Consider the following 23,497-nt stretch of genomic DNA (forward strand, 5'->3'; position numbering starts at 1 on the left):
CTGGACATGCACTTAGAGAGACATATCAGAGTAACGATGCTGTCTTCAACCAGCACAGCTCAGGTAGTTGCTTTTTTTTTTTTGCCTTGCTCAAGATAGCGAATGAACCAACATCTTTCCAGCTGCCAGTCCACTTGCCAACTTTGTCCATACTGGGACTTGAACCTGCAACCCTCCGATTACCAAGCCAAGTCTCTAAGGACTGAGCTACTGCCTCTACTGCTTTGGTGTCTATTTGCTTGAAGTATCTGATGTCAAAAGTCTGTACTGCATGCCTGCACCTTCTGTTGTTATCTCTCTACAAGGCTTTTCCACCAACCCCAAAAATAGCACCCAACCTCATCCCAGCCTGCTGACTCCACCAGATGAAATCAGTGATTTAGTTGTAATCAAAGGCCAAACAAAATGCCCCGCTCCCTGCTTCACTACATGGAGGGTCACTGATAAAGACGATATATGAGCAAGGTGGGAGCCTCAGGGCTGGATTCTGGCTTCAGAGTGCTTTACCACATTAAAGCCAATCCCCCCTGCCTGAGAACATTGGCCCTTTGTCCTCCAGCAGACTCATCACTCACTCCAGAGTCTCTTCACCACAGCAGCGACTCTCAGAGAAAAGCCCCTCGGCTCTGCTGCTCCTGATAGAAACAGTCTCTCTCCCCGTCGTGGAGCCAGCCGGGGCACTTGATGGAAGCTCTCTATCAAGAAGTGTTGCTGAAACAATTTGTTTTAACATTGTCAGGAGGCTGCTTTTCAAAGACAGACTTTCCTTTAACTTCACTGAGATAAATGGGTCCAAACACAAGCGGCGTCTTGTGTCCTTCTCTTTGTAGTGGAGCCGAGCCAAAAAGCAACACTGCAAGGACTTTTAAATCTAGAACAGCAGAGTAAGGACACTAACAACATTTTATTTATGGAGCTTTCATGCAATAAACACTCATTAAAGACATTCAAAGAGTTTAATTTAATTCATGCTGCTTATCCAGGCCTCCAGGTCTGTTCCCTTAGCTTATAATCATTAAATATAGCCTTCTATTGTGTGCCAATTTGAGGGAGACTGTGTAACTATTGCTGCAATATTTGACATGCACACAATTGCCCCCTTCACTCTGAATTGTATCCCTTCCTTTCTACCCTGTAATGATCTCTTATTGTTGCAGCAGAAGTAATAAAGCTTCCTCTTCTTTCTGATCTGTTGAGTCATTTTGAAATTTTAAAAAAGGATAATCTCTCTCACAAATTGAACTTTTATTAATGCATTAAAAAAAAACCTCAAACCAGGCTCTGATAGCAGGATAGTTGCATCCTGTTTCACCTATTAAAGCCAGTTTCCTCATGTGCTTTTACTGCCCTGTAATTCACTCTTTTGACCACTAGATGGCGCTCTTTGCCTACTTTTGACCAGCCAGCCACTGCAACCCTCAAAGCAAAACAAAGGTCACAAAGCTTCCTCTTCTTTCTGATCTGTGGAGTCATTTTGAAATAAAAAAAAAGGATAATGCCTCTAACAAATTGAACATTTATAAGAGTATTTTTTGAGGACAAACAAACTTCAAACCAGGCTCTGATAGCAGGAAATTTGCATCCTTCTTCACATGTTAAAGCCAGTTTCCTCATGTGCTTTTACTGCCCTGTAATTCACTCTTTTGACCACTAGATGGCGCTCTTTGCCTACTTTTGACCAGCCAGCCACTGCAACCCTCAAAGCAAAACAAAGGTCACAAAGCTTCCTCTTCTTTCTGATCTGTGGAGTCATTTTGAATTTAAAAAAAAGGATAATGCCTCTAACAAATTGAACATTTATGAAAGTATTTTTTTTAAGGACAAACAAACTTCAAACCAGGCTCTGATAGCAGGATATTTGCATCCTATTTCACATGTTAAAGCCAGTTTCCTCATGTGCGTTTACTGTCCTGTAATTCACTCTTTTGGCCACTAGATGGCGCCCTCTGCCCATTTTTAAACAGCCAGCCACTCAAAACAAAGGAAAGACACCTCCTCCACCTTACACCACCACGTCTATTAACTCAAACCACTGTTCCCCTGCTTGTTCTGCAGAGGTGCAACATATTTAACACAAATCTAACTCTTATTAACCTCCCCACAGCTGCACACTAATCTCCCCCTCTTTGCACTGACTTCAGAGAGGCTCACTTACTGGAATGAAGATTTGTGTTACAGCACTAAAGTGGATTGGAGTGAAAATAAAGTAGCTCGCTAAGTCATCAGATTTAAGGTTATTGTTGAGGCCAAACATGCTTTCCTCTTCTTACTGGGTGTAATACGCCTAATGAGGTTTGTAATTTAATAAAAGATCATTTTAATTGTTGTTTAATCAATACTTAAAACAGAACTAAAGAGTAGGCTAATTCATGACACCATAAACAGGATTAGATGCAGACTAGAGGAGTAGACTGTCCCTGATTTACAGTGTTTAAGAAACATGGCGGCCCTTTGAATATGGGGATTGGCCATCTGGTGGTTTCTGATACTCTGTCCCCTGTCAGTGAAACAACCATCCTCCCACACTCTTAAAGGTAATCACTCCCTTATTTCAAACACATTTATCCTACACAGTGAGGTCCCTCATCAACTTGTGTATTTCTGCTCGTCATTAGAGTAAAGCTGAGCTGGGCCTTATTATTTTTAATAATCTCCCCTTTTTTGCTGCTTCTTAATCCCACAGGATCTAAAGTCAGCATTCTGTGATCCTGACTCCTCTTCCTCCTCCTCCTCTTCCTCCTGTGTCCACGCTTCATGATGCTCTGCCATAGGTTCCCTCCCATCGCAGGAAGCTGAAAGACGATGTTTATCTCCTTGATGATGTTTCCTTTCCTGCCAAAGTTCAACGCATTTCTAGAATTCAGTGGGATGAAAAGCTTAGAGGAGCTCGTCTGACTTTGTGCTCTTCAGATTTAATCAATCACTCAAATTTGTGCTCTTGCATATGCATTTTGAAGTGTGCATTCAACTACACTTTGAATGTTGCACTTGAAATCCATCCTTTAAATGCCAAACTACAATAAGAATGCAGTTTTGCACATTTTCTATCACTCATATAAAATGTGAGAAGAATGAAATGAATAAAATAAAAGAGTCATTGTAAGCTGGATGTAATGTGAAGCTGATTATGACTGATCTGTATTCTCCATTCATCCTGACAAACCAGATTCTAATAACTGGATTTGCACACATGCAGGCAGACTCAAGCGTCCACATGCACTGCAGGAAAAAGTGGAATATTTACAACTTAAATACTGCAGGACTGCATGTGCATCCTCATTTAAAAAGCACAGAGGCTGCACTCTGCACAGACGAATCAATAGACGAGTAATTGAGTGATGGTAGCATGCTGGATTGTAGCTAATTTAATAAAACACCGGTTCCACTTCGTCCTTGGTCTGACTGTGCAGAGGTTAGAGACACACGGGGACATTTAGGCTCCTGGGGACCAACAGCAGGGGTGGATTTCATTTCTCAGAGAGTGGAACAAAGTCAGCCTGAAGTTCAGGAATCACTTCTACTGCATGAGGCGAAAGTTATTTTGCCTTACCAAGTCAAAATGTATTTTTCAAAGACGTTCCAAGTTTTGTTTGACTGTTTTCAAGACTTTAAAGGTCCCATAGCTTCCAGAGATTTCCTATATGAGGAGCTGATATGAAACTGAACTAATCAGAGGCTTGAAAGGACCTGATATGATTCTAATTATCATGTAGTCCGAGCTAACTGGGAATCCTACCAATTAATGTATTCTGGTTCTTTTCTAGCTTCACTTAGAGACGGCCTGGAGTGAGGTAAGATATCTCTCTTGTACAGGTCAAACATTAAAACTGATCCTGGTGTAATAAGATCCCCTCCAGACACTGCTGGGGTATCACATTCAAGAGTGTGGAGCAGAGGGTCACTGGTGGCCTAGTGGTCTAAGCGCAGCACATACAGAGGCTATAGTCCTTGTCGCAGAGGTCGCAGGTTCGATTCCCGGTTGGTCTGCATGTCTTCCACTCTCTACTCCTCTTTGAAAGTAGTCCTTGAAAGCGCTCATGAAACATCACATTTACGAGGATTGGATGTGAATAAAGGCCAGATTAGGGTGTTTTCAGGTTGTTATGATAGTACAGTGACCTTTGACCTTTTGGGTGATACTCTAGTTTCATCATTTTATCCTGTTTTAAATGTGTTCAAACATTTTAACCTTTCACCAAAAACTTCCAATCATGCACCCCTGAGTTAAAGTGGATACTCTTCCTGCAGCAGTGTCACGTACGATGCAGTAAACACGCCATCCAGCCACCTGATAGGTCCGTTTTCCTGCAACATTTATTTACATCACATATGAGCAGAACACAGCAGCACTCTTCACAGAAGACTGGTCAAAAAAACTGCCATGAACACTGATCGAACGGTCCGTCTCTGTCTGGAATCAGTCCCCGGATCAGTCACGTGACGCTCCAGGATGAGTATGAAGTAATGCACGACATTCATTTGTACATTAAAACACCTCCTTGTTGTGTGTCATCAAAACACAGATCATGTCTGCATTTATGCTCACACACTTTGCCTTTAATCCTGCACAGATTTAAAAGTGCAACAACATGTCAGCATGAAGTTAATGGTTTTTGGTATATGATTCAGAAGAGGGTTAAATTTTCTTTATTAGTGCAGATTAGAAAATATAATATTTGGTCTGCAGCGTAGTCGGCATGCATGCTAAGGTTTGGGCACATTCAATTAAAGAGATGTCTTCTTACAGGGACATGTGGCTGATATCTTGGAGCATGTGTTTGTGCTTATAGGATATTATAAACTGCACTGTGTGTGTTTAAAATAATGTATCACACTGTGTTTCCACTCTTCTGCAGGAGTGCGTGGCTCAGTAATGTCTGCTTAATGTATACATTCAGCTCTCAGTGATTCAGACTCTCACAATCGCTCATAACAAACACATCCTGTTGACGCTGTGGTAAAAGAAGAACCTTTCATGTGCAGCTGTAAGCTCATCCAAAGTGCCAGAGTGAGTTTCTGTGTTCATGTCAGCTCTGCTCTAAGGAATACAAAATGTGCATACTCTGAGCAACATTAACCACAAGAGGAAAAAACGATCAAATCAAGCCGACAAATTAAACTCTGAAATATCATTTCCACATTGACTGATACCGGCACCTTTTACAGCGTGTAATAACCAGAAAATAACTTCAGAGCAGGCTCCTCACAAAACGCTCCACTTCACGAAAAAGCAAAGAAATGCAGAGACGCCTCAGACTGGATGGTCCTTCAAGAAAACGACTCAAAAGCTTCCCTCTCCTCTGTCACTCTCCCGGAGTCACGGCGCTGAATCGATTGCACAATAACAGTTCTTCATGACTCTGGAGGAGGTAAAAGCCAGCACGGCATCCAGAGAGCTCCACAGGCGTGATGGTGGTGTCCGCGCTCCGCCGTGAACCTGTGACAGAAAATGTATTCATTCAGATTTAAAAATAAACATGTGCGTGTGTGTCACCCGAGTATCTGAGGATGATTCAGGGGACATTTACATGACTCACTTTTGGTGGACTCATTAAAATTCAGCAGTGGTACTGTTTAATTTTAGGTGGTGGAAGAAAAAGGGACACTTTTGCGTTAATTAACACTGAAAGCTGAAAATGTCCCTTACAGGAGGAGTTTGAGAAATGCTTATTAGACTCTCAGATTCATCCATTACATGCAGGCCTTGTCTTTTCTATTTCACAAGCTTTAACATGAGATGCAAAGGAAAACAGACCACACAGCAGAGAGGTGACGGTGTCCTCGCTCTACGTCACAGGGAGGAGTGTGAGCAGCGGCAGGAAGATAAGAAGCAACCGGTGTGTGTGTGGCGTGGACGTCGTCGCTGCAGACTGTGGGGGACGCTTCCTCCTGGGCCCGTTGCACAGCGGCGTGTTGCAGCAGGAGATGCAGACCGAGTTCACCCGGCCCGTGCAGAACTGCTGGTACCCAGAGGAGGCGATGAGGCAGGCGCCAGAGGAGGCACAGGACTTCCTATAATGTATCCCTACAAAAGAAAGAAGAAAACAATCCTAAAACTACAGCTGCAGCCTTTTTTATCACCTCACACTGAGAGAGCTGTGCTTCACCTCCCTGTGTTGTAATTAGATTGCTCTGATTCAGAATGTATAACAGCTTCACATCTTGCAGTGCTACAAAGTTTTATTACTCTATAAAGCTATTGACTTCACGTCTGCTCTTATAAACTGATGCCTATCAGCGTCGTATATGTTACTAAAATTTAGCTGCTTGTATGAGAAACTCATATTCTGCAGAGCTGAACTTTATATTGCTCCTCAGAGAACCGGACTCCCTCATCAAGTGATGTTCTTCTATCTGGTATTGACGTTATTATGTGTTTCTATGATAGGTTGTGGAGCACAGTTTATCATTTATGTACTCTTCTTATTGCATGGTTTATCTTCTGTTGTTCTGCACGTCCCTGTAGCAGACAGGAAGGATTGGATTAAACTAAATTCAGATACATTAAATGTAGAAAGAAGACGATCAGGGAATGCTTTTTGTTGATGTAGGAGGAGATGTATCCAGTACTGCTTTGTCCATTTCATGTTCTCTATCTATGCATCTATAAAGCTGTGTAAACTCCACAAACACTCTTACATTCAGCTGAAGGTCTCCAGTTTACAGGGTCACTTTTAAAACCGGAACACCGGGAAGAGACGCATTCACGGTGGGCTGAGAGAAGACTACTGTTACAAGCTGCTAAATCAGGAGAATCACAGCTTCTTCTTTTGTAAAGTACACACACATACAAAAGAAATCAAGTGAATCACAGACGTGTGTGATGTTATTGTGGACGGAGGGCGGAATAAAAACACTGCAGGTTAATCTACCAATCAGACACGTTCAGCATTGCAGGCCCCGCCCCCTGAAAGCAAAAGTACTACCCCCCTAGCAGGGGCTTTTTAGGGGGGAGATTATCTACCCCTGAACTAAATTTAGACCCTTGTTTGAAGTCCCTAGTTCCGGGGTAAAGTTCCTCCGCCTAAAAAGGCTTACACTGAGCTACTGTCACCGAACAGGCCTAGCATCTGCAGGTACCATCATGCAGTAGTCTGTAGTTTCTTTAAAAACACGTCACATGCAGCCAATTAAAACAAACATACAATGCAAGTGACATTGCACCAAAATTTCTGACCAAATCTAAACAATTCTGTCTGCACTCTGCGTTCGTTTTGTTCCTATTTCTGCACATTTCCTGGAAGCTTATAGATGCAATCCAAATGTTGCAGCACCCTTGGAAAATGTGGGCAAGGACAGACGACAGGTCATCCCTTATCTCTCTACCAAGCTGCAACCTCCAGTGTGATAAATGAAGTCAATGCAGAAGTGGAAAAACTGCAGTTCCCCGTGTGTCCACTTAAGGCTGGCTCCAAAATCCAAGGCATCTCCATTAACACCCAGCCAAACATGTTAATTAAAGGTTTGTGGTTTTGGTTTTGAACATGCACCAAACTCTTTGATGAATGGTCACTTTAGTGTCCTACATACTGAGCCGTTCTATTTTCTGTAACGCCGTGCTAAGCTCATTGAATGTTGTGTCAGTGCAGCTGAAGAGAAGCCTCCTCCTCTCGCTGACAAACAAGCTGAATAACTCGGTCCAGGGGAGATAGCGTCTGCTGGGTTTTTTGGAGTACTGCTCCTTAGAACAACGAAGGGCCTTAGGTTTGTTTGTGTAGGTTTATTTTTACACTGCATGGAGAAACCGATGTGCTACACTGGGTGATGATCTGTCTGCAAGCCAGTGCTATCTGTATCACAGCGAGTCTATCCACTCATCAATCCATGCCTCTCTATCTACCCGCCTTTGAAGCTGAGCAGAAGAGCCAAATAACAGATAACAACGTCTATTACAGTGAACATCACAGGGGATTGGTTTGACCCGCTCGGCCTCCTCTGCCGGGTCAGTAAGTCATATATTTTGTGGATTAGAAGGTGGTTTGGACGGCAGGTAGATCCATGGAGGGGAGTGTTTTCTGTATCATTAGTCCTTTTCAAGCCGAGAGAGAAATCACCAAGAGGTGTCACCATCACAGCTGCATTAATGCATGTATGCTGTGCTTGCATAACTTGAAGTAAATAACACATTATCTAAAAAAACAATCCTTCTAACAGCTTCTAAAAGCGATATTTTTATGACCTGCTCTATTCCAGACAACCTTGTTTACGACATTGTCTCAGACTCATCCCAGTCCAGACATCAGTGTTTATGCTAATTGTCTGCCCTGTTTGCCATCAAGAAGATTGCTGGGTGCTTAGTGACTTAATCATTTCGCCTGGCCTCATCTGACTGGCAGGAAAATAAACCTTAATGCTCACAGGTCGCATATAACATCTCAGTGCAATGTTAAACTCTGTGTCTAGTTTCTAAATGGTCATCTTCCTTCTGCAGATTCTACCTTTCCTCTCTCTATCAATGCAGAATACCTCCCCTTGACTTAATCACACAAAACCAGGATCTTTCCAACACTCACAAGAGACATTCTCACTCACACAGGATTAAAATATCTCATCCCTTACCGTCGGGTTTGACCAGCACCTCCTTCTGACACATGTCCTGTACGTTGACCGTGCAGTTGACGATGTACTCCGGCGTGGAGCAGTCATTGTGCTTCATCTCCTCGCACTGGTAGCACTGGATCTGAAGGGCATCTCCTGCACAGTGCATGACGATTATCAGTGTTACTGCATGTTAAATTAGGCCTTACAATAAGAATACTATGAATAAATATACAAAGCTTCCTCCATAAAATTAACATTCAGGTGTTATTCTTTATGCTTGTAAATCCAATGGAGCCTTTAGTTCCTGCAACAGTTTGTGCAATTCTAGGGAGATTTCTAAGATTGAGATAAGAAGATTGACACATCTCTGAAGTTTGTGCATCCACAGCCAGGAGGCAAGTCTTGATACAGAGGGAACAGCTAGCCATGCTCCATATTAGTCAACAAAATCCACTTTGGAATACTTCAAACCTTCCAAATTTCACATCTTATTGTGTTTTTAGAACCATTACAGAGACATAAAGTCTAAATGATAATTTAGTTTTATTGTGATGCTAGCTCTCAATCAGCAAATTGAATTTTAATGTTTGTCGTTTATTAGGATAAGAGAGAGGCTAAGAGACACAGCCAGGCTAGTTATGTCTGTCTTTGTGCAAACATGCTAAGCTAGGAGTTCAAATATGGTGGATGGACTCGCCTGAGTCTGTCCAGGGTTTACAAAATCTGACTACCTGCACATCAAAAGCTCACTTCAAGGCATGATAAGATTTGTTTGTTGAATTAAAATACTAAAACACAGGATAGAGGTTAAAATGTTGTTGTCTTACACTCTACTTTAAAATAAATTGCACAAATGTATTTTGTTATACTGGAGGAGTAAAGGAGCTTCTTCATTCTTGCTCTCCTGTGCATGAGCTAAATGTCACTCATGTCTTTTTCACAGAGTACATTATTTTGTATTTATAGTGTTTTTGATAAGTAACAGAAATGCTCTCATCCCACACATTCAGAGCATCTATTATGCCCCGTCTTTATCATTTCCTGGAGTCAAACAGCAGAGGCTTTTATGCATTGTGTTTCATGAGAGTGCCTTCGATGGTGTTGGGGCTAAAAAAGAAGACTAATGGCACTTTATGCGAGTGCAATGTCGTCGTCTCTGTCTTCTCTGACACTTTGTGTGCAAGAATAAGGGAAATGCAGAGGGTTTGAGACTCCATGACGCACATCTGCAATCAAGTTTGAGCTTCTATTCGACCGTTTTATTGGCCGTCTGCTGAGAGGTTATAGATTCACACACTTGAGGTGAGAACGAGCTGCACAGGAAGAGAGGAAACATCAAAATCATCGCTTTGAATCCTCTTTTCACACATGGATTTTTTTAGAGGTGATAAAGCTGCATTGATAACACAAACAGTAGTAAGAGGGAGCTCGATGCACTCTGTGGAAGCAGAGATTGCACGGTGAATAGTCTTCCCCCTGAGATAATAAAAAATGACTGTCCGACTGCTTGCACTTCATCCTCTCATAAAGATATCGCTCACTGGTTCTTGGGGTTTTGCAAATTTCATCTGATGCTTTTGAAGCAGACAGAAAAGTGTGTAAAAACTCATTTATTTTCACTGCACACGCCTGGCAGACAAAGCTAAACTTAGAGGCACAAAACGGAGAGAATGTGAAAGCTTAGAGTCGGTATTGTGTTGGGGAAAATGGACATTTTGGAGCTTGGAAAAGAAGAGAACAAAGCTTAGGATCATTTTTGCACACAATGTGCTCCATGGCCTCTGCAGAAAACATGACGTATTTTCACCTGAACTCATTTTATCTAAGGTTAGGTTTGTTTTTTGTATTTTTTGTAGTGTTTTTCTGCCTCACAAGAGATTCTTTATTGCCTCTAATTACACAAATCATTCCTAATTTGCACAGACACATTTCATATGCCAAATTCGCCAGAATTCATTAATATTTCTCTCAGACTTCTTCATCACGGCAGCATCATATGGATGCTTTAATCAAAAACTTCCAGTCCCACAAACACGCCTGCCCTTTCCTTCCTAAATGTCCCACACGGGCAATCTGTCCCTGCTGACAGATATTACAGATGTAATTATTGAACTGGCACCAGACATTAATCTCAACCCTGACAGCGCCATCAAACGCGTCTGATAAAGGTCCACATATAACATCACAACCAGGACTAATTATTTTAAAGCAGGCAAATATCTGAAACCTCCATCCATCACTGTGATAACAAGACACTCTTATTTTAGGGGAATATCTGTCATCCTGGAGGGCGAGATCAGAAACTGACTCTTAATCTATTTGTTTTTCTCCCACAAAAAGAAACAGATAAGAAAACTCCTGTTTTCACCTTCTGCATCCAGGTGAAGATAATTTTCAAAACCACTATCTCCTTATCAAAATCCCAGGCTCTAAAACACAGCACAGTGATAAAATAGGAGTCACACAGGTGTAGGAAGAACCATGGAAACAGCATCCAACGCTCTGAAATGAACACTTTAAATGCAAAAAGGCTTCATCCTCAGCTCCTGAATCAACACTCAGAAGACCAAACAAAGAGTTAGCTTTAGGGTAAATAATAATCCTGAATCTAAGGGTGTTGTTAGCTTGATCCTGTGTCCCTATCTTCATCCCTTTGTGCCAAAAATGCGCAGAGAAGTCCAGCACAGCGTTGCTCCATCTGTGCGTAAAACCAGCAAGATTATTCAAAAGCTCCCCCCTGATTTTTCATGGGTTCTTAATTTTGCTTTAAGACAATAAGGCCAATTAATAAATATGTCAAATAGAGTAAGATGTGGAAGAAATATATACTTTTACCAATTGAATCCCAGTCAGATAATATCCAAATATTAAATGGTTTAAATATCTAACGCCATGCATGTCAATCATGCAAATAGTCCAGCAAATGTGTCCTTTTACGCACGAATACGCAGAGGAAATGTTCTAATATTGTCTAACAGGCTGATATCTCCAGAACGGATCACACAAACATTTGATTCAATTGCACACCAGCTGGAGACACACGCTCCAACCTGTGTCACACAGCTCCGCTCCTTACCTGCGTCGACAAGGACTCCGAATAAAGTCGCAAAAACGAGCAGACGCATTCTCTCCCAAAAGCCACTCGGAGGGGAAACATCCGAACAATAATAACGAGCTCGTGTCACACGGAGGTGGATGCATGGAGGAGGAACTGCCGAGGAGGAAGCCCAGACCCGGATCTTCTCATCCTCTCGGCTCGGCTGAAGGTGAGAAGGAAATAAGCTCCTGCGCGCAGCAGAGAGTGAGAGAGAGAGAGGGACTGATCTCTTGCGCGCAAGTGGAGACGAAGTCAGAGCGCAGGAATCATACAGGGGGACCACGTGATGGGAGCGCACAGCTGGGATTTTCATATATTAGTTATACTGTTTGTCTGCATGTGATAAAAGCAGAGAATCATGAGGTATTCAACATGTAGATTAAGGATGTTTGGCATTTTACGCATTTATAATTGATCACATTTCATTCATGATGAGTATAATGAGCTTAAGACTTTGGAGGGACATTACCTCTGATTTTATTGTATTTTAAGTGTTCCAAATAATAAAACAATGAATATTCATCATCATGTGACACTTTCTGACCTTTAATCCACAGCTTTCACTTATATTTATAATTTTAGAGATACTTCAGAGGCATTTTGTGCTTTATGTGACTGTATGGTTGCTTTATGTTCCATTTTGGTCAAAGTGGTGACATATTAATCTTTACTTTAAGATGCATTAGTCTTATTTAGCTTCCTCTGACTTTAATTGTAGCAGCCTTCTGAAGCTTTGAGTCTGTGTGCAGACATTCTGTATCATTGCTCTGTTATTGTGGACTATCTCCCCTGTAGGGTGTTTTTAATTCCCCTGCATAAACAAACTAACCCATCAAGAGACTAATGGTTATAAATCCGTCTACGCTGAGGTTTTGGAGTAAACTGTCACCGGCTCTGAGCTTCACCTTCCTGCTGACAGATCCTGAATGTTCCTCAGAGGGGGCGGTGATTAAACACACTCAGCGCCCTTGAGGTGAAAGATTTTGGGGTTTTCTCCAAACACTTTTACTTCCACTGTGGGAAAAGAACCAATGAATCACCTTGTGACGCACGCACGCCTGCCTGCACGCTCCTACTTGGTGGATGCATCACACACAAATTAATAAATGCACAAACACACACAGCCTGCAGCTCAGGTTGAAATAGGAAATAGTTTCTCATATTTATTTAGGAAATAGTTACATAAAATATAGCATTAAAGTCTGGTGTAACAGACAGAATTGCACACAGCAATAATAATAATAATAATAACAATAACATTAATAATAATAATAATAATAATAATTACCAAAGTAACACTGCTGGTAACCATTTCTCTTTACAAAGGAACATTTAAGGAGAGAGGTGAAGCATGACAATCACACTACAGTCTGACAGTACAAAATGTGGGTATAAATACTGGACATCTAGAAAAATACACAAGTCCTCTTCAGACTCTCTTCATACAGTATTAACAGTTTCATAGAAAAATCCAAACACACAGTCGGCTCTGTTGATTAGCACCAGCTGGTCAAATTCCAGATAGAGATTTGGCATAATAACTTCACCTAAAGTTCAAATATGTCTTTAAAATAAAGTGATAAAATATTTTAGTATTAGCTCTTATTGATCAAAATAAAGATTTTTTTTTTTAAACACAAGAACTCAGAGAGAATTCAAGACGAAAACATACATGCCTTTTTCAAACAGTAGACGTAGAACCTTGGTTGAATGATTGGCAAACAATTTACAGCGTTTATCTGTTCTTTTTTTTAACATTTGCATATATCAATCAGCAATGCCCGGTCTGATATTAACTTATTAACGCAGTTTCTATTTACAACAAAATGTACAACTAGGAAGGAAAAACTGAGGTTTGGAGAGTTCAGGTATGCTATATGCTACATGAGCTAAAGCGTTTGGATTCTGGAGTTCTTGCATGAGGAGACCAAAACAAACAACACGTTGTTATTTTTTCTTTTATATATTCGTCATCAATTTCCTGATGGCTGGCTGCATTAGTTCTTACAATCTACATCAGTCCAGTATGATCCCTGAGCTACCGACAATGAAACTGGGTGAATCAAGAAAACAAGGATGGTGGTGTGGTTGCACCTGTGAGAGGTGGACTCTGGATAATCATTGTTTTAGGTAATGTTTACGTGGAAGCATAGAGTCAGCTGACATCATCAGAGAAGTTGATGCACTAAAGGAAGTTTAGTTTGCTCTTATCTGCTGAAAACTAGGAATGTATGACGTCAATTATTGGCCCTGATATCGGCTTATCACAGTTATATATCTACTGATACATGTGTATCGGTGTACCTCACTATACATCCATCTATATTGATGTTAATCAGTGTAAATGTATGTTTTAGGGTTGAAGAGGAAGACGTTATATCACAGGTATGACCTCCTTTTTAAAACCACCTCAGAAATGATCAGCGTTATTGATATCTGCAATGAGAAGTCAGGAATTATCAGTAACAAGTATCGGCTTTAAAAATCAATATCAAGCATCTCTAGTTAAATAACACACAAAGACAAGATTGGCAACGGGTTCGACACAAAAACTGACTGAACATGAACACAAACATAAAGAAAATATTGTGATTTTTTGATGCAGTTTTAAAAAATATTGCTTTAAAATCAAGTAAAAAAAAAAAAAGATGAGCCAGTTGTGTTATGATGTGTTTTTGGGCAAACATGAACGGGCAACAAACTTAGCAGCAAACATAAAAACGACACCTTAGGTTGAATCGAGTCTCTAGCACACTGAGTGCTATCAAATCAAATGTTGCAACTTCACTCCAACGTTGCTCATCAGAGACTGCTTGAATCATCATTCACTTTACACTCCTTACAAACTTTATACAGAATTTCTTACAGTGCAATGATAAGAAGTTCCCCCAGCAACAAGGGGGAAGAGGAAACTAAAAATTGCAATGAGACAATGTGTATTGCTGTCAAGTCCACCAAACCCAGAGTCAAACCGGAAAAGTCCTCGTTCGGCGTTTTGGACGAGGGTCAGTCCTCATGTCTTTTAGCTCTACTAAGTGCTTCGTGTTGTGAGGACAGGGCTCTCCACGTTCTGCAGCAGGGCTGAATTCAAGACCAGCAGAGTCCAGTTTGAGTCATTTCCAAGATTAGGCGAAAGTCATGCTCGAATCAAGACCAACCCTGAAGGAGGTTTGGACCAAAGTCAACAAACCGAGTCCTCTTGGGTGTTTTTTTAGTTGCAAAAGCTAACATTACTGCTTTGGGGGATCTTGAGGTTCAACAAGGATTACAATCTACTGCGACTTCAACATTGAACCAATCAATGCATGCGGAATTGTTGTCCAAGAAGTGGGGAAGTGGTCTCAAGCCCAGCTTCTTGTCGCCCCTACACGTCGTTGGAGCCCTGACTGGTGCACGAGGAGAAGCTATCGTACAGCGAGTCGCTGAGTGAACCCACGGGATCCACCCCGGGCTTGCTGGAGAAACTGGAGGAAGACGGCTCGTCCAGCTTGCAGCAGTCCTCCACGCTCTTCCCTGCATCGACGACGCAGTCCCCTCTGCGGCTGCCCGAGCCCGTGTCCGGATACAGACTGCCACTGCTGGAGCTGCTGTGGTTCAGTTTGTTCAAGGACTCCAAAGAGAAGTCCAGAGACCCCGGCTGGCTCCCACTGATGGGCGTCTTCTCCATGGGTATCTCCTTCTGCAGAGAAACAAAGACTCTGATTAATTTAAAGGTTCATAGATCATCTGCATCTTTACTCATGCTTATAGTGAAGTCATTTCAGGAGTGTACCCCTCTACCCTCACTTGTACTGGATTGACAGATCTGCAAAGCACCAGAGTAAGTCTCATGTTGCATCATGTAACTCGTCTCATTTGCAGGGTTGTGCTGCAGAGCAATAAGACCGCCGCCGCTCGAGAGCCTGACAGGGATCTATATTCAGACTTTTATCGCGCTGAAGGACCAAATGCATGTCTTGGGTGTTGGCAGGCATGCATCATTGGGCATCTGCGCCCACCCACTCTCCCTGTTATATTAACTGTCTTGTATGATGCAGTATTTTTTTGTGAGGCCTGTGGCAGCCTCCTTTATAAATTAGCATCATCTGAAATATGTTACTCCGGGGAAATGTTAGCTGCTATCTCTGGCTGGTGCTTCAATTAGCATGAGGATATCATACTGAAGGCGCTAATGATCAGAGTCGTGACAGTTCAAAAGGTGTTGTTTCTAATCTTATCACTGGACTGGATGGTGTCTTCATATCCGGGCGTGATGGCCTTTCATGGGTGCAGACCTTCAGGGAAGTTAGCGACAAAAGAGCACAATCCTGCGTTAATTAAGCAGCTGATTCTTCTGTACGCCACAGCAATGACACACGAGTCAAAGCCTGTCTTCAGAGAACAACATAACAACACACTGAGCTAAAAATACTCCTTTGTTGTTTGTGATGCACCAACTATTTCAGTACTCCGAGTGACCTCTGCTGTACGTCTCAAAAATGCACTTTTGGGAGCTTGTTACTGAGCCAATCAGATCCAGAATCCCTCCTCAGAGGCTGCAAGTAAAATTCTCCGGGTATCTGCATTTTTTCCTCCGAGCAATCCCAGCCAGGGAGAGTGGTTATCTGCATGGGTATTTTTTTGCAAAGGTAAGTACACAGAGGAGTAGCTGGAGGGGTGTGGGTGAGCTCTTGGGATGCTTCAAGCCTGGACAATTTAGTGTTATGCTGTGAGGTGCCGTCTCCCTGCAGAGCAAGAACTAGGACTACGCAGAGAGCAAGCTCGGCTGTGTGTGTCTGGAGGGCTGTTAAAGACTGGGGACTTGATGTTGAAAGTTTGGAGTCATTACACATGTGACTGACTAATGTGCCAGCAGACCAAACGTGTGCAAAGTGAAAGATATTGTCACCAAATCAAAATCTCGTCAAAGATCTGAAATGAGCTCCAGTGTCTCTCTTTCAGGCGTCTCGGCTGCGTCAGTGTCAGTGCAGATAAGACACAGAGTCCACCCCCAATTTTCCCAATCTTGTTTGGTGTTTAAAATCTGCTCTGTGATCTCCTTCATGCCCCCACTCTTCCACACAGACAGCATGAAGTTTTTACATTCAGCCACGTCTTCAGCTGCACAAACAGTGACTGTTGTTCTCACGCCTGAAGCCTTCTTTGGTCTCCCTCTCCCTCCCAGCCGGCTAATTGCGTTCACCTGCCAACCCAGGTGTAAGCTATTCTGTGATTAAGGGGCTGGAATGAAACCACCAGGACTCCGAGCACAGATCGCAGAGTATGAGGACTGTTTGTACGAAGAGCGAGACAAGCTGGAGGAGCACAGAATCATGTCTCCCTTCTGGAAAAAGCAACATGTCTAATAAGTGCATAGAGCTCTGTTTTTCAGAAACTACGTCTAATCATCTCTTTCTTTTCCACCAAACCCACTCCATGCACACTTGTGACCTTGCTTCGTCGGCACAATCACAATAAATGTGTAAAGACGACCGAATCAAAAGAAAAGTTAAAGGAAGAAAAATGCCCAAAGGTGACATCTGACTCCTGATGATATAAAATGTTAATTAGGTTTCTGCAGGTGTGGAGGTTAAGCTCAAATGAAGCACATGTGTTGAATTCAGATTAGACTCCATCCTGCTGCTTATAGCATCACTTGCTTTATTTCATATCGCAGTCAGCCATGAAAATCGTCGTTGTGTGTGGCCACGGGAAACAAAGCGTGACCTGATGTGTTCCCGTGATTAGAGCGGCTGTGAGGAAGGACACTGAAGAACAGTCTTTGAGTCTCTCCACAAACTCTCACTCTGAAACAAGAAGAGAGATGGGGGGACGGCTGTCTTATCGCTGATTGGATTTGATTTCGGAGGAACACAATTACCCGCGGATCGAACCTCCCCGGTGAAGGTCTCCGTACCACCTGTGGGGTTTTCAGCCAAAATGATGGCTCTACATATCACCGACACTGCAGGCGGACACAGCAGTGAGAGCTTCCCACTTCAAAACACGAGGGGCCAAATCGAGGAATTGGTTCTTCATCACATGTCGGTAATAGGATGTCTAAACTCGAATAGAGGAGAGATGCTCACAACAAAAGCTGATCCGAAAAGGTCTGCAGGACATATTTTACCTCCTCTTCCCCTGATGTTCTGTTTATTTCTCTTTCTCCTTCCTGTTTCTGACTTGAACTGATGCTGAATTGTTGCAAACTTCCAAAATAAAACCCCCAATATTTCTACTATCACTCAATCTGTTCATGATGATCTCTGTGCATTTAATTGGGTGCCTAAATCTGGGGTATATAAGGGACAAAATGCAAGCTGAAATGTCCTCACAGGAGCTTTAATATCAACTTGTACGCAGAGGACAGTGTGCTCTATACGACGTGAGTTGAGGAGAGCTTGATATTTTCTATTTACAGGGGGCAGCACATCTAATATTTGGGATGCAAAGAAGGAATTAAACTGATTGGAAACTTAGTGAATGTACAGTTTTTATATCTGAACCTCATTTTCTGCAGAGACCTTCACATCGTGTTGACGCTGTTGAATCCGACAACAGGAGAGAAATAGAAATCTAAGATCTAGTTTTGTTATTTCAGAATGTGTGTCATTATTCTTGGAGCAATGTGAAAGCAGGCTTTGCATTTCTGCCTCTGCCCCCCCCCCTGAGTCCTGCATCGCGCTTGCTAGCAATGATATCACTCTGACAGCGAGTCAAGAGCAGCACATATTCCTGCAGTTGATATTCATTTGTACGCTGATATAGTTTTGGTTATCCAGCGGCTCTATTTCAAATTACATGTCAGCCGAAATGTTCCCTCGCCATGTAATCATTGCTCAAGGAAACAAGCTGTTCCACGCTCGGGGACACGTCGTGCATGCTGATTCCTCTGACCGCTGGGTTTTTGGGACGCAGGTCACATAGACCTCAGGAATCCCTCAAACTTCACCGATGTGACTTTTCAGCACAAGTTGTTTTCCTGCAGCTGTTCCTTTCTTCTCGGAGGGAGGACGCCGTAAATAAGCAGGAAAGGGAATGAGAAAAGTTTGATACGGGGAATAAAAGGAGGGACAAGAGAAAACTGTGGAGAACAAAAGTCAACTAAGAGGAGCTGGAGCTAAATAGAGAGAGGCAAAACTGAAAGGAAGACAAGGAGAGACGCTTGGGAGAAAGAGAGACTCAGAGGAAGAGAGGATAGAAGCAGAAGGGGGGTGGAGGTTCGCCGTTAGCAGGGCTGTCAGGTGCTGTCAGGATGATGAATGGGAGGCCAGCGCGGGCTGTGAGGGCTCTGATGGGAGCCGCTGAGCTTTACATCACTCTCCTGAGTGTTTGTGAAAGGTTATTAAAGGCGCTTAAATCACCGGGCGCTGACACGGGGGCCCCGCTACCAGCCGCCAAACTTCCCCAAAAGTGCCGCCAATGACATCGTCTACAGAGTCAGACGCTTTCTGAGCTGAGTGAAGACAAAGGGAAGAAGCGGTCGCTCAGGTGCGGACATGTACTGAGAGGGGGGCGAGGAGGTGACGGCATGCAGATGGATTGTCTTTTACGAAGGAATAATGTAGGGTAAACGGGTTCAACAGCAGTCATCCATCATTATGGCTGGATCACAGTTCAAGAGGAAGGTTATTCTCCAAATCAATACCAACTTCAGCTCAGAATTAAAGCCAGGAAAGTCTCTACTTTTATTTAGAGAGTTATATCCTCACTGCAAATATTTCTCCCTGTCTCATTATTTTTAATTACTTAAGTGCTCCGAAGGTCTAGTGTTAATTTTTACAGCCACAGACCTCCCTCCTTCTCTGCTCTTTTAAGATTCAGACACTTACAGTTTCTCTGAAACACCCTCAGAGTCTGCTCATTTCCTCTGGAGAGCGCTTCAGATTAACTTTACAGCAGTGCTTATTTTAAAAGACGAAGTTCAAAGACTCGGTTTTAGAGGTATTGATTCTCTGCTATGATTAATGTACTCGCTTCCACGCTCAAACAGTGGACGAAGAGCAGCTCAGAGGGCTTGCTTTATGGAAGGGGATGAAGAGCAGTAAGGTGTGTTATTATGAGGAAGTGATGAACCATGAGAGAGTTTGAGGAAGTCAATCTCTCCACATACATTCAAAGAAAAGCTGACGTCACTAATTGCTCGTTAGGGAGTGAAGTCAAGTGTAAAAGGAAGCTTTGAGTGAGTCCTTATTACCTTAGCAGCTGGCGTGAGTGACCAGGAAGTAATGGCACACCCTGTAGCCAATCAGGATCAAGCGTTTCAAGGAAGTCAAGTAAACCCTGGACCAGTTCCGAGTGGAGCGCCTGAGTAAAGGTTGGTTGATTTGACAGGACAGCACATGATGCGAGATTGTTTTGGGAGTTCAACTCTTGACCTCTGGTTTTTTATGTGTCCCTGCTACAGGACTACAGGCTGGACCCGCTACCCACAGGAACGTAGCCTAGCGCATCCAATTAAATGACGGACAGGTTTGCGGATGAGACAAACACAGCCCTGTTGTTGTCTCTTGCATGTCAGCTAATGGAGTTGTGCTTGCAGCTTGGTTGCGCAGCACCGAGCGTCTCTGCTGGGACTCTGGATCAGGATTGAAAATGTATCCAACACTAGACTTCTGCTTCTCGTTCTAGCACGACGATTGATCTTTGTTTTGTTAAACTGAGAACACGGCCTCCTGAAGAAGCATCATACATGATTGAAATGTTCTTTTGGGGTCAGTTTGAGGGGATTCTGACTTTCCTTGTAAAAAGATCCAGACTTAAATATAGATAATGAAAAGGATCTCCAAGAAATTCTGCATGATTATTCTAATTTATGAACAAATAGTCCACATGTGATCCTGATGTGGAGCTCCAGGAGGGCAGAAAAGGCCAAGAGTAAAAACCAAGCTGAATAAATTGAGATTTTTTCTCTCCCCTCTCATCCAGGATTGTGTTCTGAGCTTGTGTTGAGTCAGATCCCCTTATTTCAAAATATGGATTTTTGTGTCAGCCAGAGGAGAGTTCGGCTGTCCCACAGAGCCGGAGCCCTGCAGGGCTGGAGGCCATTTCATGGTCTCTGATTCTCATTCGTCATTCAGCGGCGTTAAATACTAGTAGGCAAATACCCGCTGACACGAGAGGGCAAGGCGATCGAAAGCAATTAGGCGTCTTATTCTGAGAAAATCTGCAAACAATTCCAACGTCAAACGACAAAAGAGAAAACCTTGGAGTTTAGCAAATGTGTTCTCTGCTTGGGGAAATATCTTTTGAGTGTGAGTCACTCTGACCATCACAAAGTCTCCTTGCCGAAGTCTGTGACACACAGAATGGTAAAAATTCAATTTATTCATCTTCATGCCTGAGCCGCGAGGAGAGAAAGAATAATATCCAAACCCTGTCACAGTGTGTGTCGCTTTCCTCGGAAGGATTTCATTGAGGGCAGAGTCTCTCTGCACCTCACACACAATCTCTTTTGTGTCCTGCATACACACCTGGAGCTGCATGGATCTGTGACAGGATGCTACATGTGTGACTTTTCAAGATTCCAGACTTTTCCAAAGTCAGATTTCAAGATTTCACTGCAGAATTTTCAGAGATTCTGCAAACAAAGAGTTTAAAACCTATAAAATCAGTGACCTATCCTGACATGACCTTCGTTTTCACACTGAATAAATACAGCTATGAATTCATGCAGGATGTCTTTCTATACTGTATTCATCTCTGCATCATTCAATCACTCTGGCAGTGAAGGTGAGCTAACTATCCGCTGGGTTTTGTTGCTCAGAAGTTTGTTCTTTAGTCTCATTTGTGGAAGCTGTTGATCCTAACTCTTAGAAATCATCTCTAACCCTCACCCTGGATTATTTCTAAAATCAAACTCTCTACTTTCCATACAGTGCAGAAACTTCCTCTTAAACAGCTTCTTATTTGCTCCATAAAACAAGCAAATGGATCTAAACTAGAAGCACCGCCGTGGAGCTCACCTCATATATCTCCTCTAACTAGTTAAGTGAGGCCAAATGATCTATAAGTGAGACTGAACTTGCAGAAACTTGAACACACAGGAAAAAGAAAACTTCTAGAATTCAATTTGCAGCACTTTTTAAAAGTTTCACTAACCGTCCTCTAAGAAGAGAGTAAAAAACAGACAAATGGAGGCTAGTGCCTAACAAACGTCCTAATAGGAATCAGCAGCACGCCTGTAAAGCATCTTTTATGAGTTAAAGCGAGCAGCTGGGAACAATGAGCCGTGTTAACACTCACGCTGAGTCTGTCTCCTGCCTTCCCATCGAGGGACGACTCTTTGTGCAACAGGTTGTACTGGGAGATCCTCCTGCTGTCCTTCTCCAGATGTGAATAGACGTCGTGCTGGTAGTAGTCCATGATGGACAGCGGCCTCTCCACACTGCCTCTCTTCAGGGTCTCCTCGTTGTGGTCCACTGTGGACGGAGAAGTAGAGAGGTCAAAAACGGATGGAGAGAAAGCAGCAGCTGTTTTTATTTGACCGACATAAACTCTGGTGACAAACTTCAGAACAGACCTGAGTCTCTCTTCTTGGCTCTGTACACGAGGGTCCTCTGAGGTGAACCCAAACTGCTCCCCTCGGGGTCGGCCTCTGAGTCGCTGCTCCCCGAGTACGTGCACACCTGCAGGACTCTCTCCTGAAACATTTCAAAAGGAGACTCCTTTTAAAACATGAAAGAGGAATAGCCTGTGGAATAAACTTGTGCACATGTAAGTTTTCTCATTGCACTGTAGCAAACTTACAGCAGGGATGTCATGCTCCTTGTTTTTCCCTCTCCTCTCTGCTTCCTTCTCTTTGTCCTCTGCAGAGATGTTACAGCGAGGAGCCCCAAGACTCAACCTCTTCGTCCTGATTGCGTCTGTAAGCAAAGAGAGACGAGTTTCACACTACAGTAAATCGCAGAAACAGCCTCTCATTCATCACGTGGTCACCTAATGTCATGCACGCAGACAGCTGAGAGAGGAAAACATCATTTGAATTCTTCCAAAGTGACAATCTGCCCTTCAGCAGACAGTCTGGTGAAGCGCCATTCAGCCAGAACCCAGTCCAGCTGCCTGCACACACATTTCCAGCCTATATGAATGCAGCTGCACCAATATCCACGCTATCAAACATTAATGGTGTCCAGCCTGCCATTGTTCCAAGTCATGACTCCTGGCAGCTCCAACAGAGCAGCTTTCAGGCCGTCAGCGCCGAATAAAAAAAAGCTTTATTATCACTCTGACGCCGCTCTAATTGTGTCTTTTAACATTCAGCTGTATGACAATAACAGGCCGCTGAAAATATGCATTAACAGACCTTTCCTCCCTCTTCTCTTCAGCTATAAGGAAGCAGATAAAGAGGCAGGAGCGGCTGCTTTTCTGGGATAAACTAAAGGCTGTGAAAGAGTGAATATGCATGCATGATAACAGAGAGGAGTCTCACTGTGCATCCATTAACATCCAGGGAGAATTACAGTTCAGAACTGGATTAAAGCAGATCATTTGGATCATTTCTGAAGACTGTGTGGGCGTGGCCATCTGCCTGGATCCACCCACAACAACAGCTCATCTGATAATGAGCGTGGTGCAGCCCTGCAGAGTTAGATATGAGGGACTGAACTCTAACCACCAACCCTCAATTAATACCCCAAAATCCCCCTCATTAGATCGAGACCAGAAAAGAGTCCAGAAACAACATTTTGGAAGTATTTCCTCAAACTGTTTCAATGCCTCTCAGGCTGAAATGGGATGCCAGGCTTCAGCTCTGCCAATTTGGTCCTCAGTTTCCATGGAGGCCCCACATGGGTGAGTCCAGATGGGTTGATGATGGGACCCAAGACTTACAAGACCCATATGGGTCAACAGAAGCTAACTTGGATCTTGTTTATCACC

General features: G+C 43.0%; 2 protein-coding genes and 1 long non-coding RNA gene across 3 annotated transcripts in view; 1 reads left to right on the forward strand and 2 right to left on the reverse strand.

Moving 5' to 3' along the window:
* Positions 1 to 4,296: 4,296 nt before the first annotated feature.
* LOC117808433 (ly6/PLAUR domain-containing protein 1-like) lies at positions 4,297 to 11,901 on the reverse strand. The gene is made up of 4 exons (XM_034678185.1): positions 11,618 to 11,901; positions 8,560 to 8,694; positions 5,756 to 6,025; positions 4,297 to 5,437 (listed from the first exon to the last, which is right to left on the reverse strand). Exons 1-3 carry the CDS (start codon positions 11,664 to 11,666, stop codon positions 5,787 to 5,789), a joined length of 423 nt encoding a protein of 140 aa, XP_034534076.1. The 5' UTR covers positions 11,667 to 11,901; the 3' UTR covers positions 4,297 to 5,437; positions 5,756 to 5,786.
* Positions 11,902 to 13,913: 2,012 nt separating this feature from the next.
* The window catches only part of LOC117808324 (nck-associated protein 5-like), a 120,751-nt gene continuing 111,167 nt past the window's right edge, over positions 13,914 to 23,497 (reverse strand). Inside the window, exons 18-21 of the mRNA XM_034678003.1 lie at positions 22,367 to 22,482; positions 22,140 to 22,260; positions 21,863 to 22,038; positions 13,914 to 15,317 (exon numbers count right to left, since the gene is read on the reverse strand). Coding sequence (XP_034533894.1) covers positions 15,003 to 15,317; positions 21,863 to 22,038; positions 22,140 to 22,260; positions 22,367 to 22,482 — 728 coding nt within the window. The 3' untranslated portion in view covers positions 13,914 to 15,002. The remainder of the gene's footprint in view (positions 15,318 to 21,862; positions 22,039 to 22,139; positions 22,261 to 22,366; positions 22,483 to 23,497) is intronic.
* Positions 16,902 to 20,500, forward strand: LOC117808339. The gene is made up of 3 exons (XR_004630227.1): positions 16,902 to 17,727; positions 19,886 to 19,934; positions 20,025 to 20,500. It is a non-coding gene; the product is annotated as an uncharacterized LOC117808339 (long non-coding RNA).

Source organism: Notolabrus celidotus, chromosome 24 (genome assembly GCF_009762535.1).
Source record: "Notolabrus celidotus isolate fNotCel1 chromosome 24, fNotCel1.pri, whole genome shotgun sequence".
Lineage (NCBI taxonomy): Eukaryota > Metazoa > Chordata > Actinopteri > Labriformes > Labridae > Notolabrus > Notolabrus celidotus.

Excerpts from the sequence above, each read along its gene's own strand:
- LOC117808433 (XM_034678185.1), bottom strand. The coding sequence starts at position 11,666 with ATGCGTCTGCTCGTTTTTGCGACTTTATTCGGAGTCCTTGTCGACGCA. Across the intron at positions 8,695-11,617 it reads CGGAGTCCTTGTCGACGCAG|GAGATGCCCTTCAGATCCAG; the intron begins GTAAGGAGCGGA and ends TGCACTGTGCAG. Across the intron at positions 6,026-8,559 it reads GGTGCTGGTCAAACCCGACG|GGATACATTATAGGAAGTCC; the intron begins GTAAGGGATGAG and ends TTTCTTTTGTAG.